The sequence below is a fragment of the Lissotriton vulgaris genome, chromosome 4_1, assembly GCF_964263255.1.
Source record: "Lissotriton vulgaris chromosome 4_1, aLisVul1.2, whole genome shotgun sequence".
Taxonomy (NCBI): Eukaryota; Metazoa; Chordata; class Amphibia; order Caudata; family Salamandridae; genus Lissotriton; species Lissotriton vulgaris.
In genome coordinates, this window is record NC_141691.1 from 235,699,573 (window position 1) to 235,718,910 (window position 19,338).

The following is a 19,338-nucleotide window of genomic DNA, read 5'->3' on the forward strand; positions in this document are numbered from 1 at the left end:
AATAAATGGTGTTTCCTCATGTTCCCCTGCTGTGGCCTCGCACTTTGTCTTCGGAGGAGGTGTGGATGTGATTAATAGCGCGGTCTCCAGTGTCGCGCAGACGAGGTCCCCGTTTCCTGAAGCAGGCTCTGGCACACTGGTTTCCACGTCGTGGAACTTTGGAATGGATCCGGGTTACCGGAATGACCAGAGCCCACCTGTCAACGCGGAATGAGAGGAGGCGGTGTTGAGGCAATTCTGCTTCACGCTGGGCAAGGAGCATTTGTGTTTCCAAGTCCCCGTTTAATCCAAACCGGACGTTTTTCAGGTTGGAACGGTTGGGGAGATGAGGAGACACCGTGTCCAGGAAACATGAGGCATGGATTACAGACATTTGCGCAACACCTACCCGCCCTGCACAACATCGCCCAGAAGTGCTTCAAAAATTATGCATGCTGGGACTGGTAGTCACAGTACATGGAGTGACTTTCCAGTGATGTTTATGATAGGCACCTACCAATTGGGGGCAGAGCTGCATAGAACCAATCAGTATAGGGCATGATACTACATCTGTGAAACCCGCCCTATACCTGAACTAAAATACCACTGGTGCTGAGGAAGGCTCAAGCAACTGCCGAAATGCATTCGCCGATCATGGTGGTGAAACTGTTTTCTGTACCTGTGAAGGAATAAATGGTGTTTCCTCATGTTCCCCTGCTGTGGCCTCGCACTTTGTCTTCGGGGGAGGTGTGGATGTGATTTATAGCGCGATCTCCAGTGTCGCGCAGACGAGGTCCCCGTTTCCTGAAGCAGGCTCTGGCACACTGGTTTCCACGTCGTGGAACTTTGGAATGGATCCGGGTTACCGGAATGACCAGAGCCCACCTGTCAACGCGGAATGAGAGGAGGCGGTGTTGAGGCAATTCTGCTTCACGCTGGGCAAGGAGCATTTGTGTTTCCAAGTCCCCGTTTAATCCAAACCGGACGTTTTTCAGGTTGGAACGGTTGGGGAGATGAGGAGACACCGTGTCCAGGAAACATGAGGCATGGATTACAGACATTTGCGCAACTCCTACCCGCCCTGCACAACATCGCCAAGAAGTGCTTCAAAAACTATGCATGCTGGGACTGGTAGTCACAGTACATGGAGTGACTTTCCAGTGATGTTTATGATAGGCACCTACCAATTGGGGGCGGAGCTGCATAGAACCAATCAGTATAGGGCATGATACTACATCTGTGAAACCCGCCCTATACCTGAACTGAAAAACCACTGGCGCTGAGGAAGGCTCAAGCAACTGCCGAAATGCATTCGCCGATCATGGTGGTGAAACTGTTTTCTGTACCTGTGAAGATATAAATGGTGTTTCCTCATGTTCCCCTGCTGTGGCCTCGCACTTTGTCTTCGGAGGAGGTGTGGATGTGATATATATATATATATATATATATATATATATATATATATATATATATATATATATATATATATATATATATATATATATATATATATATACAGATGTGCTAAGAGTAACATGGTATTTATCACAATTGATGAGTGTTGGGAAAGGCCCTGAATCTCTCAAGTGGTTTATAATTTGCTATCAATGCCTCCCAATTAGGTGTTTCAAAGTGATAGTAGGGGCATGGGAGTACTATTGAAATGAACTCACTCTCAAACTTACAGTTTAACCCGTTGCATGCGTCGGATGGCCCCCAGCCGTCTGACGTCACGGTGGGCATGTGCGTCGGACGGCCGGGGGCCGGCCAATTTGCGCATGCGTGGAATTCGCCCGCACAGCAGGGGAATTCCAGCCACGGCCAAAGGGTTAATGTCACACTTTGTAAAGTGTGGCAAAATCTGAAACAGCTGTCAGTGTCACGCAACCCGGAATGTAAAAATATGTGTTAATGTGTGCTTAGCCATCTTCACCGTCCAGGACATAGATAATCAGCAAAAAAGAAGCAATTGCTTCATTGGAAAATATGTCAAAGGTGTTTGTAATAAAGGAATCAGCATTGTAGCCAATAATTGAAGAGGAAGAAGAAAAAACATTATCATTTGCAATTAGTTCTCGGTCTATATAAATAGCCCTGTCTGAGCAGTTGTTTTTCCTGACAAATTATTAAAGGTCATTTTCCTATATGCAGACTTTATTTGCTCTTTTCTGTTGTGAAAGAACATATTGCCAGTAAGCAGGGTCACTTGAGGTAGTAATTGCCAAATGTTGTTGCTGCTCAAAATCCTCTGGCACTATTTTACAAATAACAACTTTTTTACTCACCTCATCCTATGCTAACGCTGATGAGTATAGATCGTTGCTAACATATACCTGGGTGCCGACACTAGGTACCTGAGATCAGACACCACTTGGGAATGTATACAGTGTAAGAGATCCGAGTGCACTACTAACAATGGGCATAGGAGTGGGACTTGGTAATTTCGATAGCCAATAGTTTTCACCAGCCTCAAGATAATTATTTATCTGCTTTCTGGATACAGAGAAGACTCACTGGGGCCATTTTGCTGACTATTTATGATGAAATTGATAAACCTATATAATGGATACAATGCCAAGATATTCTGGATAGCCCGGCAACGTATGCGTTCCTTCTGGAGAGTGCATTCTCTTACTAGCATACTACTTTCCTGTTCCTACTTGCGCTACACGTTACTGATCAGAAGTTGATACAATACCATAATGCAAGCGTGCACCTGGGGAAGGACACCCCTTCTTACGGCTCGTATTCTCGGGTGCCTTTTTCATCTCATCATAAGAGTGGAAAGACAATAAATCAGCCTAATTATAGTCTGCTCAATAGTGTGAAAGAACACCCTCCCATGCCCTCACTGGTGACACCAAATGTAGCTAGCAATCTCCAATTCCCTATAAAGAAGCCTTTGTGTAGTTACCTTGCAGTTAGTTAGCTGAGAGTGGCGGGCAGCATTGGGTTAGGGTGCTGTTCTAGCCTTCTTACCAACAGGTTCTCGACCCATTAATGACATGATCTATGTTTCCCATTTTACAGCTCTGTGGGGATGCCAGTAGATCTGGATCCGTTCAGTATCACACCTGCATCCATTCTTATGCAAAATTTTTAAAAACAGGTATGACACAGGGTGCTCTTTGGGAATGTGTATCTAAGTCACTCAGGACAGCCTAGTGCTGGCCTTTTTAGGACTTAGTTTTCTAAAACACCTGCCTGATTTATCCTTTGAGGTTCCATTCAAGTTTGGGGACATCCAAAAGGATTAGATTAGTCTCCTCCCCCCTCCTGCATGTTGGCTTGGCTTGAGTGAAGCATATGGGCTGCTTGATCAACGGACTGCTAACTGTGATCTTAACTGCCTCATGGCAACAACTGACAGCATGACTCCCACATTTTCACACCAAGTACCGAAATAGAAGAAGGAATCCAGTGTATGATGTCCCCCTACTTGCTGTTACTCACCAAGAACTCTGCCTGTAGTACCAACTGGCTCTCGCAGCCTATGCTCACCATTAGGCATGAACATCCATTCTCATAGGGACAGGCCTAGATATGACGTCAATTTTCTTCTTGGTATCAACCATCATTCAGTAACATGCAGCTGCCTTGAGTATTTAGGGCTTTAAAAAAATGCCTCTACAATGTCCCTTTATCAGGGTCAGTGGTTGCATGATGTCAATGTAGGAAGTGTTATTGAGGGTGAAGAATCAATTGATTTTAATTTCCACCACCCCAAGAAAATTATTGCAATAACACCACTTTTGTTCACATCAGAGGATTGTTACATTTGTCTGGTCTGATTTGTAACAATGTATGTGAGATGGTTTATAACAATTATTTTAGTAATGAGACATGAGCTACCTATCAACACAAATAAATACAGGTTGACTTTTAAGCCCGCAGCATGGGCTAGATTTGTTCATAGATCGCTCATTTGAAGACTTTTGAATGTTTCTTTCAAATAATGGAGATTATTTTCCGCCACAATTCTTTTAGCATATTAGAAAAGATCCTCATCTAATGATGTAGATTTTCTAATAGATGGTACACTGCAATCCCTGTATAAGAGCCTGTCTCTAACTTCCATAATAAAGACGACTTGTGACCTCTTCAGTCACCATTGACTTGTTTAATTTTACTCTGCAGATTGTGCTTTTAATATTCTTGTCTGTAGTGAATATGAATAAGGAAAACACTCAGGATGTTAATAGTTTGATGAAGGGTGATGGGTGTGACTAAGTATTAGAAGAGATAGAATACCCCCTGTCATACATGAAAAGATATTCCAAGTCACCACTGAAGTACATGACCTTAGAAATGAACTCAGCCTTAACCCTTGTTACCCTATATGGTGATGGTACTCCTTGGTGACTTGCATCCGGGGGTACTTTTTCTTAAATATCATCATTATTTCACTGCTTCTGACCATTGTGTGGATAGTATTCCTATGTGATGTATCAATGGGGTTCAATACTCCTTGTCTGAGATAATATTTGTCTTTGTTCCAGACTACTAAGAGAGGACCTTGGGGAGAAAGAAGTAGAGTTATCATTAACCTTTGATGCAATATTGGAAGCGGACCTGGGAAATTATACCTGCCATGTTGAAAACAGGAATGGACAGAAGCATGCCAGCATCATCCTGCGGAAGAAAGGTACTTGTTTCCTATCAGATATTTCCACTCACTTGTTTGCTTAGCTTCCACGTATAAATTACATTTGATATTTTATAGGACCACAGGTTCTTTTGGTTTATGTCAATCTAAATTATGTTCTCTTTCAATGCAAAATATTCATAGACCGCTTACTGGTTTTATTGGTCTTTTGCTGCTTCTTACTCATTTAAAGTACAATAATTGTTTTTATAGAATGGTTCATTTAAGCTCAGCTAGTTTTATTGTTCTCAAATGATGGCCACGCACATTTCAGGTTTTTGACCAACATGCACAGGGAGTCGTTTTGGATGTTTTTTAGGTACCGCTGGTCATTTGTGGATCTATTGGTATTTGTGGGACATTGGTTGTCCAGAATCATTTCCATGTGTTGTGTTAATATATGATATTTTTGCTCAGGTTACCACTGTTCAGTTCTAAAGGGGAGCCTGTTCAAATAACTTCAAGGGGTCGCAACATCGACTTTTGACTGAGTCTTAACCATGTCTGTATTGAATGCCAGATGACAAGAAATCCTGAGAAAATATTTTCTGCGTATTCTATTCTGTATTTGATATGCTGATAGTTAAAGCATGTGTATGTTATGCACACAGTATTGCTGTTTGGTTTTGCTTTTCCCACTCACTTGTTTTCACTTACACTGCGCCGTCATTTGTAGCACCCATTTACCTATTGGAATAGTCATCACAATCTTGTTATGTACAAACCGATTAAATTAATTAAATTAATAATCTAACAGATATGCAGTACATTGATTGTGACATGAGAGCCATAGAGTAAAATAAGCCCGGTAGAAGAATTTAATGTTTTTCTGAATTCGTCCTTTTGGAACTCTGTTTCATACACATGACCCCAACTTGCTTGGCAAATTTTGAACACAAAAGCTGACTAGGCTGTCTTTTCTTCTATGCAAATGTTTGAGTTTGTTGTAAAGAAGGAACCTATGGGCGTATATTCCTAGATCCCAAAAGAGTCAGTAAGAAGTCAATTGCAACATGCATTCTTAGATGTACCAGAGAGAAGAATCCTGGGATTGTCCAGGGACAATCTCTCAAGCTGATTCCTTACAGACAAAAGCCTTGACAATTGATATGGGCCGAATAAGCCCAAGATGACCCAGGTTCAGCAAAATTGATATGGGCTGAATAAGCCCAAGAAGACCCAGGTTCAGCAAATCCATCACTCTGCTCTGCAGTTAGGAAACTTGAGAGATGGAGAAAGATATAATTTTGCTTTTCTCTCTTCTCACCACATTGTTCTTTGCCTTTCGGTTGCATATGGGTGTTCTTTGGGCTGCCTCTGCATAATATAAACACAGTGTTTATCTGGCATGCAGTACACACTTTATGATAGCTTTCTCTTATATTACTGCAGAATTGGTCTGAAAAAGGGTGAAGTATGGGTTTCAACTAAGAGTCCACCTATTGTGAGTGCCTGCATCACGGATGCATCTCACAGCGGCTATTCTAATGAAGAGCGCAGGATGTGGGTAAAGCTATGCAGTCTATTAAATCTGGTCCTTTGGGTGAAGCTTGCCCCCACTTTATTTTTTCTTCCAACGCATACTTATTCAGTAGCTCTCTTGGTGCCCTGTTTAGATTCTCTCTCTACACAGTTGACTTTCCAATTGTGTGGGAATACACTAACGTGCTTCCACTGCTGAAGAAGCCTTCAGCAGATCCACTCAAGTTAGCCCACAAAGACCTATCTCATTTTTACTGCATCCAGCAAATGTTGTTGAAAGCTTATCAATGCACAATTAACCTCTTTTTTACCCGCCCTTTCACATCTCCACCTCTCCGCATCATTCAACATGGTATCCAACGTGATACAGATCAAACGTCTGTATGGTATTGACGTATATTCTAAGGCCTTATAATGATTCCAGACATTTCTATTCAATAGATCCAAATCTGTCCTGCTCCCACCATATACTTCTAATACAGTTAAAATCACATGTGAAGTCCCTGAGTGATTCTCCCTTAGAGCTTCTCTTTTCAACATTTAATTGAGCCCTCTAGCTGCAATCATCAGTGCCTGTTGGCTGTTATATACTTTCTTACACAACTGGCACACAAATGATTTTCTCCACTGAAAATGTTGATTTAAAGTTAAAAAAACAAAAGACAGAGGTCATCCTGTTTAGAAAAGCTAATACCCTGTGGTCTACTTATTGATGGCTCTGGTCATCCTCATGGATAATAATTTATCTATGAAAGAAGGGCTGACTGCAGTTTACACTACCTGCTATGCCATTCTTTATATGCTGAACAAGATCTTTAAATGGATTTCTCTGACACTCAAAACCATCATTCAGACATTGATAACATGCCATCTCGATTACAGCAACACATTTAATGTGGGCATCTCCGAAAATCTACTAGAAAATAGACCATCCAAAATGCCGCTGCTTGGATGGTTCTTAATACACCAGCCCTTACCTCCTTGATACACTGAAATCCCTTCATCTGAAAAACAAATTCTCTCTGAGCAGACTCTCTAGGGCTTTCAGAACCTTTTGCAAGGCTGACCTCCATCCCTCGGATTCACCTTGTAAGAGCTGGAAGTTCTTTTTCCTGCCTCGCAGCACATTTCTGAAACACTCTCCCTTTACATTTCCATCTGACTACCCACTTCCTCTCCTTCACAAGAATGCTAAAGACCTGGTTATTCTGATCCTTCGTTACACGAGCTAATGGAGCCTTCTGTCATTCATCTGGTAGTTAGATTCTTAGTTCAGGCAGCTTCTTTTGTTTTCACCTATCCCTGGGCCAGGATACAACTTTGGGCGTGAGGTGGGGAGGTGTTAAAGAAGGGCTACAGAGGAGTTTATGCAGGGACATGCACCCACCCTTTGTATTTACAAACTACACTTCTAGAGTTTCTACTTCCCAAACAGTTGTAAATGTAGTCCAGCTCGGAGTTGGAGAAAATCCAGCACACCCAATGTCAACTAACATGTACAGCAACCCCCTACATAACGGAGTTAAGGACCTCAAATAAAACCCGTTAGGAAATAGTGTTAAAATAAATGATCTTATTTAAACTTGTTATAAATATTTACATTTAAATGTATTTTAAAGTTAAAAATGTAATCATTATAAAGTAATGTTGTTTTATTTTAAAATAATATATAAAACATTTTTTTCAAGTTAATATTAAATGTAAAATTTATTTGAAATGTAACTGTAGTTTTCAAAACCATTATTTAAATTTAATTAGGATCATTCTATACATACGTTTAAGTGCCTTTTATCTCAGGATAAATGCATTTACACATTTTACATTAGGAAGGTGTTATTTTTTTCAAATAAATATTGAAACATAATTTTTATTTGTTTTAATATACTTTATTTTTAAATCTTTTTTGTCGTTAACAAAATATTATGCACATATATTACATTATTTTACATTAACATTAAACTTACAAATATTATTTTAAAACATTCTAATATTGTTTTAAAGATTAATTAGCTTTTTATAATGTCCCCAAACTTTACCACAGGGAGTTCTGTGACCCAATTGCAGATGTCTCCTCCAAGTTTGCAAAACATCAAACAGGGTTGTAAAGCCACTAACTCCACCTCCTATTTCAGGGATTGGGACTTTGAGACCTACATTTTTAAGTAGTTTTACTCTCGTAAATGGAGAATAGCCAAAGAGAAATGCACACAAATATAGAAATTGTAATAGAAATATCAGTGATTGCAGTAACCATTTCTTTATTTTGCCAGATTAACCACTTTCCAAAGTTATGTATTCTAACTTTTCTGGTTCTTTGAGGCTGCTTGTGTCATTACCTCACACTTTGTGGGATCTCCTAGATCTGTTTCTGCCTCTTTCTGTTGTTTTTTTGTTGCAACCTGGTTTACTGCTGTTGAATTTTAGCCTATCTGATGTCTCTGCTCTTCCTCTAAATCAGAGGAAGAGGAACACGTAGCTAAAAGGAAAGAATCTCCCATTGGTACTGGGTCCTCATTACAGTTAGTGGTTATGCTAGAAAGATTTGACTCACTGGCTGATTTTCTAGGTATTGGAGCCAAAGTGAATTACATCTTTGTCTATGTCAGTGTTTTGATGTTAGGCATGCGTAAAGGAAAAGGCATCCTTTGTTATAATCATTTTTATCCCTATTAAGTTTCTGCAATTCTGTTATCCTTGATATAAAGTTAATGTTGGACCAGTACTCACTTGAGAATTTTGTTATTCTTTTCTGTAGCTTCAGATAGATTGATGTTTTCAATCTCATGTTCTAGTTTGTCTCTTTCAACTAAGCGCATTGTGTATTTTTTTTCTGCATGATGACGTAGTATATTCATCATCTTATAAGATGAATCATGTAAAAGACTATCACATTTAAGCAGCAAATTCTCCTTTAGGTCATTAAAAGATTAAAAATATAGAATTGAGAGACCCCTGAGAGACTCTGGTATCTACTGTTTTTTTTATTTGAGGATGTGCAAATCCAGCTACAAGATAGTTCTTGCTTTTTTAGTTCTTCCGGCGTAATGTATTTATGTCTAAGGCCCTATTTGGCTAATGAAAGTTTACTAGAAATTGTTGTGTCAGTGCTCCTTGTTCTGAAAGTTTCTTGTAGTAATTTGTCTCTATCCTCATTAAACATGTCCATGGTTGGGTTTACTTAGTATTTGTGCTAGAGAGAGGACTGATTACAGCCACAGATATATTCTCTATTGTAAAGGACTTAGGGGCATATTTATGATAAAGTGGCAAAGCGTGTCATTAAGTCAAGAAGGATAAGGACACTCTTCGTCACTACGCAGGGCTGCACCATATTTACTAGAACATGGTGTAGCCCTGCGTTTCCCACTGTGCTGGTGCTAAATTAATCTGCCTAGCGCCAACACTGGCACCCTTGCAGAATAGCGTAGAGTGCCTTTGTTGAGGAGGAGATTGTTTATGTGCAGGAAGGACCCTCTTCCTGCACATAAACAATCTTTAAATGCCATCTTGTAACTTCTATGTGTGCTACTTAATGCAGCACACACTGAAATTGCAAAACAGTATTTTTTTTTAAATGATGGTTTTGTGCAGGGTGACCTTAATGCACATTAACAAATCATAGGCAATTTGCTGTTTCTGTGTGTGCTGCATAAGGCAGCATACACGGAAACAGCAAAACCGAGGAGAGATAAAGCATTTCTCCTGGTTTTTCCTGTTTAAGACCAGGTTTTCTCTTCAGGTCCCCTCACAGGTCATGGTTGCTACCCTTCTTCTGTTCTTCAACTGGTCCAGAGTGTTCTGAAGAAGGTGCCACATTTATGACTGCCACTAGCCCCTTGGTGGGGTTGACTCCTGGCCACTACCTAACCAATAGGGTAAACATTCCCGGGGTAACACTGCCTGCTTTTGCAGCAGTTCCTTGGCTCCCTACTGCAAACATATCAGAGTTTCCATCTCTGTCTAACTCAAAGTCAAAGCTTTCTCCCATTGTGTGGATCCTGTGTGCCCAACCCAGTGGTGGGACCAGGGAAAAGAGCAGTGGCTCTGGTCGCTTCAAACCAGGTCTGAAGGCAATTTCCTCCACACTGGGATTGGAGCCTGTCTGACAGGAGAAACAAAGAATGGGCCTCCTTGTGAAAGGGGAGGCACTTTTGCCGTTATTCAAGTGCCTGGGCACTGCCCAAATGCCTAACTTATATGCCCTGGGTCGACTTATTACCTTATACTAGAGGATTATAGGTAAGTTAAATATGCCAATTAGAAGCATAATAAATTTCAACATGCTATACAAAGGCAGACCACATGCACTTGGGGCCCAATTAGCATAGTCTCAGTCCACAAAAAATGTGTGTGACCACGCAAAACAGGCATTTTCACACACCTAATTTGCATGGGTTGCCTCATTCTTTAGTTTATTAATTTTGTGGGGAATTGTACAAGAAAAAGATATGTTTTTATTTCCTAAATAAATTTGGAATGGTCTGTGAAGTACCACTGACTGAGAGGGACTTTCTCAATGTCTTCTAAATTCGAAGTGTATTTATTTAACATATCCTGCCACATTTAATACAATCAACTTTTTATTTGGTGGTCTAAAGTCTTTTTTAAACACCTGGTTGGTAGAAATGTGGTCTGTGGTTTGAGTCTGTATAGTAATTACTGTGGCTGCTACTGGTTCTGTTTATTTGTTTGGGGATTATATATATATTTTAACTCTGGTACACTATTGCATAATAATACCTGCCAAATTATCAGATACAGTACTAACTCAAATTATTGCTTCTATTATTTGAAGTTGCTCTGCTGCTAATATTTCTTCATTTTACTGAGCTAATTGTAACTTAAGTTGCAGGGATAATTATATAAGCCTGTTTTAGTCCACAAAGCATTGATGTCCATTGTACAAAATACATCTCCAATTACAGTTTCCATTCAAGCCTGCCTAAAACACAGCAGGAAAGCTTCCTTAATGTATGGTTTATAATGCTGCACATTCTAAGTAGCTAAAATGACTATATAGTTACACAATGCCAGGCTGCTTTGGTAAGTATTGAAATTTCTGGGAACAGAAAATTGAATTATGGGAGTATATGAGCTTTTTATTTTAAATAAAGTGAATGCCTTTTCAGTTTGTGTTCCAGTTAATTAGTGTTCAGTAGGAAAACATGAGAATGCCATGCAGCAATGCAGCTTATTGTACTCATCCCACATACATCTTGGTGGTGCATGAACCAGCAAGATGAACCTGCACGCTCAGAGCATCTTTTTGGGGCATTGTACAACAAGGACACATGCTTGTACCCAGCTCTAGCTAAAATGGAGAGGAAAGAGCTTAGATGTGCATCATGATAAAGTAGAAATTTAACAATCTGCTATTCAGTCCCACTATGTGTCCTGGAAGGATGCATGCAGGGCATTTTAAAAGGCAGCACTTCTGGTTGAAAATGGTTGTAGTGGCTGCATGGCAGCCCTAAGGTGGGGCAAGATAGCCAAGCAGACCCTGCTAAGAGGTATAGTCTGAATGAAACTGTCAAATATCTTTGAGTTCAAGATAGATTGTGTTTGTCATGCTTTTCAAGGGGATCCTCCAACCGATGATAACACTTTCTTAGCCTCTCTGAACCCCTTTATTGAATATGAAGTCGGATTGCTATCATCTCCCTGACATAAACCACAGCCTTCTATTACATGCCATTCATAATAGATTAATAAGGCAAAGAGACAACAAAAATCTCATAAAAGTGAAATGATATAAATGATGAAGTCCACAGAGGTAGTCACCACTTTATAGTTAGGACAAGGTGTCCATAGGTAATGGATGTTTAAGTTTGCTTGTAATGTTTCACACCCTTTGATGAATCCTTGCAAAATTTTACAAAAGAAAAAAATTATCCACCTCAATTCCTTCCTGGAATTTTTCATGTTTTCCCAAGCAATTTCACATAAGAAATTTGAACAGTGCTACAGCAAAAACTGTTGTATCATTTTTTGGGGAGGGGATGTGGAGCCCCCTTCCCCAAGCCATAGATTATTTTATTCACTTAGGTGCACCAGTACCTTAATTTATGAGTACACATTCACAATATCAAGTCACAAAAATGTGAATTTACCCCTATAAATGCATTGACTCCCACTTGACACATGCCAGCATGTGATTGTCAAGAACAACACTATGTCAGAATACTTCATCTGCAGTTCTCTTCAGTTTACTGGAGAAGGAATACACAGTCATACAGGAGCAGATAACGTGCATACGGTTCAATGAGATAGTTGTAGTTTCAGAAATACGATCCATTGACCACAACATCAGTCATGGAGTTTGTTCATCCTACTTATCCCTACAACTGTGGTGTGAACAGGTTGTAAACATTATGTAAACATGAACGTTTGGGATGGATAGTTTCCATAAGAAGAATGGTCTGTATTGATTTGCATAAGGCTGGCCTTTGTCCAGAGTGGCACAGTGGCAGATAAACGAAGGGTAGGGATGCTACCCGGAGACATTGCCACTGGTTGGACAATTTGCAGGCCTTTCTCCCCTCATGTTGTCTGTCTGTCATGTAATGCCCTAAGTGGCCCAGACATGGGTCCTTTAATCGCTTTGTAACAGGATCTAAGCTATACATCACTGATGAGAAGGGATGTATGACGTTACAACGCATACTTTTACAACGCATACCATTAGAACGCATTTGTTACAATGCAACATCCATTACAACGCATTCCATTACAACGCATGCCAATACAACAAATTCTTTAAACCTACCTTTACAACGCATTCCATTACAACGCATACTACCTTTACAACGCATACCATTACAACGCATACCATTACATTGCATGTATGGTAAGTATTGGATTGTGTAGGGGTAAAAATGGCTATTCTAACTCCAGGGGGTGCAACAGTAGGGTAAGTGTTGAATAGTGTAGTGGTAAAAATTAGTATTCTAACTCCAGGGGGGTGCAACAGTAGAGAAAGCGTTGGATAGTGTAGGGGTAGAAATTACTATTCTAACTCCAGGGGGTGCAACAGTAGGCTAAGTGTTGGATAGTGTAGGGGTAAAAATTACTATTCTAACTCCAGGGGGTGCAACAGTAGGGTAAGTGTTGGATAGTGTAGGGGTGAAAATTATTATTCTAACTCCAGGGGGTTCAACAGTAGGGTAAGTATTGGATTGTGTAGGGGTAAAAATGGCTATTCTAACTCCAGGGGGTGCAACAGTAGGGTAAGTGTTGAATAGTGTAGTGGTAAAAATGAGTATTCTAACTCCAGGGGGGTGCAACAGTAGAGAAAGCGTTGGATAGTGTAGGGGTAAAAATTACTATTCTAACTCCAGGGGGTGCAACAGTAGGGTAAGTGTTGGATAGTGTAGGAGTAAAAATTACTATTCTAACTCCAGGGGGTGCAACAGTAGGATAAGTGTTGGATAGTGTAAGGGTACTATGCGTTGTAATGGTATGTGTTGTAAAGGGATGTGTTGTAATGACATGCGTTGTAGTGGTATGCGTTGTAGTGTCATGCGTTGTAATGGTTGTGTTGTAATGGCATGCATTGTAATGGATGTTGCGTTATAACATTTTTGTTGTACAGGTAGTGCATTGTAAAAGTTGTGTTGTAAAGGTTGGTTCCCGGTGAGAAATGCTTAATTTGTGCCAGTGCTTTCCGGTGCTCAGCACCAGCACTTAATTACCAGCACCAGGGCTTATGACTGTCTGCCACATGGCAGTGGTGTCTGTCAATTTAGGTACGAGCACAACAGCCTCTGTTTATTATTTCAAATTACATTTCCAAGTATTAGTATTTGCCTCCAAATCCATTCTTATAGATTTGGAGGCCTGTAATAGTATGAATTGTCACACTTTTAAGAGTGTGATGACTAGTAGTCTGTTGGTGCTGTCATTGGCAGTGCTGGCAGTGGCAACGGATGGTGCTAGATCTAGTGTCCTCCTGTCGAGGGCCCTGGCACTACGTTTTTTACAAATTAAGCACTGCTGATGAGGCAAGAACATGTCTGGGGTTGCTTATAGTCCCTTCTCAATGGGGACTCATCTGGCAGCTTCTGATAAACTCACCCCATGAGCAGCAAGGTCAGTACTTATTTATATAAGGTGGATCTTTGTTTTGAGAGGGACAGAGTGTGAAAACGATGGGTTGTAACGCTGCCTCCAGTCTATGCCAGTGGTTAGACTCACTGAAAGCATTCATTTTACCTCTTTTTGTGAAATAAAAGTGCAAGGGTGTTTTTATCAAGACCTTTCACTATCACAACTGTTTACAAATTTGGAAGATACATCATGCTTCTCCTTGTTTAAACATAGAAATGAATGCAAAACTGGATTCAAGTAAAAATGTGCTCTTTACATTCTAAAAATACAAAATATGCCCCCTTTCCTAAATGGAGTGCAGAACCTCCAAATAGTTCATAGTTGTGATGAGGTATGTGACTGGTGCAGTCATGAGATGCTGATGATGCGAACATGTGAGGAATCAGCCAAGATCAACTATCAGCAACATTTGTTGCTGGCACGCTAGATTTCCTTTCGTGTCTTCAAAATGGTTTTATCTGAAAACATCTGTGGCCTGACATTGTGTGGTTGTACATGCTTTTAACAGGCTTTGGCAAGGTTCAATCCTTGAAAGCTTTGATTTTCTTTGACCCGTAAAACCTAGAAATAGGAACACGAGTTGTTTGAATTTGCTAAATATTTTATGTGAGTGACAGTTCCAGTTATAAAACAGTTTTTTCTTTAAAGCATCTAGCGTTGCCAAGAAAGCTTTTGCAATGCATCGCATGAACCTATTTGTAGGTGCAGTGTTTTTAAGACATCACTTTGGCACTTGCGTGGATTCTGCACATTTCTGAACATAGGCACACACTTTTTTACATTCTGTTTATGTGTTACTAAGCGTTAGTCATGAATTCTTGGACCCCTTTCACATCTGTATGTGCTGATAACCACCTCCCCCATTGCAAGAAGTTTTGACGATAACCTCACTCGCTTCTTAATCTCTTTTTTAGCTATACAGTCTAATATGTCACACTTACTTTTTATCAGAATCCCACATCAAGCACAAGGCTTTCATCCAAGCGAAGAATTTAAAACCTTGCGAACAAATTGTGGCCGAGGCCGTGCTGGGCGGGAGCGTGTTCCCAGATGTGTCCACATTCATCAGCTAATGCTCACCGGAAAGCCTAGTCCTGGGCGTTTCACATAAACACGTGCCACATATTTCTCCGTATATCCTCGCAAGGGTGACATAATGCAGCGGCGCGTGTGCGTATTGGTTTCCAAATAATTCAGCAATATTGCTATCTCGGTTTTAAAAAGGCAGTGGATCTGCGAACGCACCATTTGTTAAGATAACGTGTTTAAACTCACTGTAAGGACGCTGAGAATGTACACAACCTGGGGCCATATTATCAAGAAAGGACGATACATTATCGCCGCTTTTATCGGCAGGATACTGGTGTTAACCTGGGCTTCTATGGAAATTCACAAGGGCATATCATCAAACCCATTACGCCGCTTTAGCGGTAGTTTCCTGGCGATAATGTATCGCCCTTTCTTGATAATATGGCCCCTAGTTTTGTGAGTGTGCTGGACTAGTATTTTAGGTTGGAAGAAATAAGAAATACAGATTTTTGAGACTTGATTCCCATGGGACAGATCATTAGTTAAGTCGATTCCAAAATGGTGCATAGCTATATTCATATGCCAGACAATTTTCTCCCAGAATGTATGGTCCCTGTTGTTAAAAAAACATAGCTCTGTTGTGTGTGATTCAGCTTCAATACGTTTACTGATATCCACTAATGGCAAGAGTGAGGCTATTGGCCAGAATGGATGGATCAATGGTCCTTCCTTCTTTTTAATGTGTTTTTAAATTGCCAAAAAGCACCTTGGTGTTGTCGAATTTTCCCAAGCGGAGTGTAGAATTTTGTCTAGGGGGGAGCATGAATAATTGTTTTTGATACATTTTTATGGAGTTTTAGACCTGCAGTACTGGTGAAACAAAAGAAGATGACACACACGGTACTGCATTGCAAGTGGTAAACAGTCCATGCAAGGCAAGACATACAGCAATAGTAAGATAATACATGTCCATAGGACCCAACAGCACAAGGTTACATGCAGCCAACTAAGCAAGTTGCCCCAGCCATTTCCCACACACTCCTGCATGTTTCTGAGGGCAGCCATGTGCTTTAAAGACAGCGCGCTCTTGCTGGGCACACCAATTGACACCTCTTCTGCACTTCGACAGAACAGGTGATCCAGGGCGTTATCCACTGTGAAGCAATATTGTGCTTCGCCAACAGGAAGGCCGTACCCAGGAAAGACCTCTGAGCCCTTGTGCCATCAGAGGACTCATACACCCTGAGGGGAACCAATAGGGGAGAAATAGTAACCTCTCACCCCAACACCTCCAACAATTCCCGGGTCACCCACATCGCAGGCGCACACAATATATGATAAAATGATAAAAATCTGCGTGATCGTTTCCGCACCGAAGGCATGTGAAAGCTTGTCGCAACCTGCCCAATGCAGACAGAGTGGAGAAATGTATACAGAATAAATGCAGTTGTGTCGTGGCCAGAATGACTGGGGGGGGGTACGCACGGGGAGGCGACATGTTTAATTAAATGAATAAACAAAATAAAAACAAACTTACCAGGCATTTCCTGCACCGGTCCCATGTCGCATCACGTCTCCTCTCACAGACATGAAACTAACGTCTCCCCGCTCTTTTGCTTGCCTGGCAAGTGGCAAATCAGAAGACTGGATGCGACTATGGGCGGCTTCACGGCTGTATCCTGGCATTTGACAGGGCATGGAGCGACTGTACATCACCGCCCGAGCAGGATCCTATTTTTAGACTCCTGCACTACACTAGGCAAGCACAGCATAACTAATTTAATGTCAATGGAGTGGGGGGGGGGGGGAATAAAAAGCGCTCTTCTTGCAGATGCGCAGTCGGAGTCTGGACTCCTGCTGCTCGAATCGCCTGCATGCGCTGTTCGTTTGTTGTTAACTCGTGCGCACTTGAGCTGCCAGCACAGGTCAGGCCGGAAATGTAAACAGATGAATTGTCAAAGCTGTCAATCCGTCTGCTTACATTTCTTGCTGCCCGATTGCCTAGTGGGGCGCTGCCCCATTGCCCCTATGGACCAGCCGCCACTGCATTAGTCCATTAAGCCACTAGGACCCTAGGAGTCTCTTAAGGGTGTGCCACATACACCTCGCCAAACCACACTTTGAGGGGTTGAAATAACAATGCTCTTGGTGACAGATGACAGAGTGGAAGAGGAGAGTGAACCTCACCCTGACCTCCTGTCCCCGCAGGAGCATGATGGTCAGTAGACTGGGGTCCAGTTGCTGGGGCAGTTCGTTTATCTGTTCTCCCTCATCAATGGTCTTACACATTTGTGTTCCCAAGACATAGATACTGGAGACATTATGCCTGTGAAGAACAAAATGTATAGTTTGTTGGACAAGATGAGACCTAGCATCAAGGAGGAGGACTCCGAAATGCTGCCATTAGGGCTTATTGAGCCCTTCAACAGTTCTTGTTCTAGCCCCGTCGTGCTGGCAGCCAAGGCTGCCCCACCGGCACAACTCAACAATTTTGGTTCTGTGAGGACTAGAGGGGACTCAATTCAGTCATCAAGACTGACAAACACTTCATACCCTGAGACAGGGTACTGGCAGATTGCTCAAACTGGTCAGGAAAAGAGAGGTCTGCACTCTTACACTGTCACTTTCAGTTTGGGGAGACCCCCTTTGGCTTAAAGAATTTCCCTTTCACCTATCAAAGGTTGGTGAACAGGCTCTTGGCTGGGAAGGACACTGGAGACATATCTGTCTTCAGCTTTAGCTGGGAAGTACGCCTGTACCACCTACAGATGGTGTGTCAGACGCTGCTACAGGCTGGCCTGACTATAAAGGCAGTAAGTGCCCAACAGGGCAGGATTCTGGGGTATATCTTGGCCACATTATGGCAAAGGCAATTTGAAGACTCTCCAGGCCAGGATTGAGACTATCCTGGCCTGGCAACACTCCAAAAACGTATACTGAGTTGAAAGGCTTCCAGGGCATCACTGGGTATTACACGAAGTTTGTTAAGGGATATGGCACCATTGTTGCCCCCTTAACTAAAGTGACTTGTAAGGAGCAGCCCACAAAGGTAACAGTAGACTGAGGCCTGTCAGAAAGCTTTTGACTCCTTTAAGGAAGACATGTGTAAAGCACCTGTACTTAAGGTTTCTGAATTCTCCAAGGAGTTCAATATGCAGAAAGATGCTTTAGAGCATGGCATAAGGGCTTTCTTAGCACAGTTAAATGAGGAAGGCCTAGGCCAACCTGTTACTTTCATTAACCGGTTGTTGCTTCCCTGGGAAAAGAGGTGAAGTACTATTGAAAGGGAGGACTTTGCTGTGGTCTGGGCACTGAAGAAGCTGAGACCACACCTGTTTGGCACTCACATCTTGGTACAGACAGACCACAGGCCCCTCAGATGGCCTTTTACCTGGCCTAAACCTTCCTTATAAATACATATAAGGCACTCCTAGAGTAAGCTGTATAGGGCAGGGTGCAGTGTATTTTAAACAGTGGATATGTACATTTAACTTTCACATGTCCTTGTAGTGGAAAACACCTGAATTCGTTTTTCACTACGGCAAGGTCTATCTATCTGATAGAATAGCATGATAACATTGGTTTATCCTATTACATTTAATAAGTGATAACTTTCAATAGGGAGCAGGTAGGAATATTGAATTTGCTGTCTAAACAATTGGAATTCAAAACCCCTTTATTGGGAAAGTTGGATTTTCAGTCACGTTTCTGAAAAGGCCGCTTTTGGAAAGTTACAAACTTAGGGGTTCGGCCTTTCTACACATATTTCACATAAAAGGAATATGGCTGTGATTATTCAACCTTCATCTTGGCCCATGTATTTATTTTACACTTCATTCAATCAATGAATGAATTGTAAAATACATGGGCAAAGAAAAGGAATTTGCTTGTTCTGGTTATTCTAAAGATGGAGGTTGAATAATCCCTGCCATATTCCTGTTATGTGAAACGTTTGAAAAGTTGGCATTTTCTTGTCCTAACCATCCGGTGCCTGTTTCGTTTCCTTAGTCCTGTTCCGGGAAGTTGGTATTTGGATATCACTCCCATACAGTGAGTAAAAGCATATGTGTTGGCAGGGAGGGCCATCTCTGACTTGA

At 41.4% G+C, this 19,338-nt stretch overlaps 1 protein-coding gene across 2 annotated transcripts in view; it reads left to right on the plus strand.

Annotated features, from left to right (window-relative positions):
- Positions 1-19,338, plus strand: part of IL1RAPL2 (interleukin 1 receptor accessory protein like 2) — a 1,345,334-nt gene that overhangs the window by 1,095,677 nt on the left and 230,319 nt on the right. For both annotated transcript variants that reach the window (XM_086966750.1, XM_086966749.1), the window contains exon 6: positions 4,479-4,624. In XM_086966750.1, the coding sequence (XP_086822876.1) occupies positions 4,479-4,624 (146 nt within the window). The remainder of the gene's footprint in view (positions 1-4,478; positions 4,625-19,338) is intronic.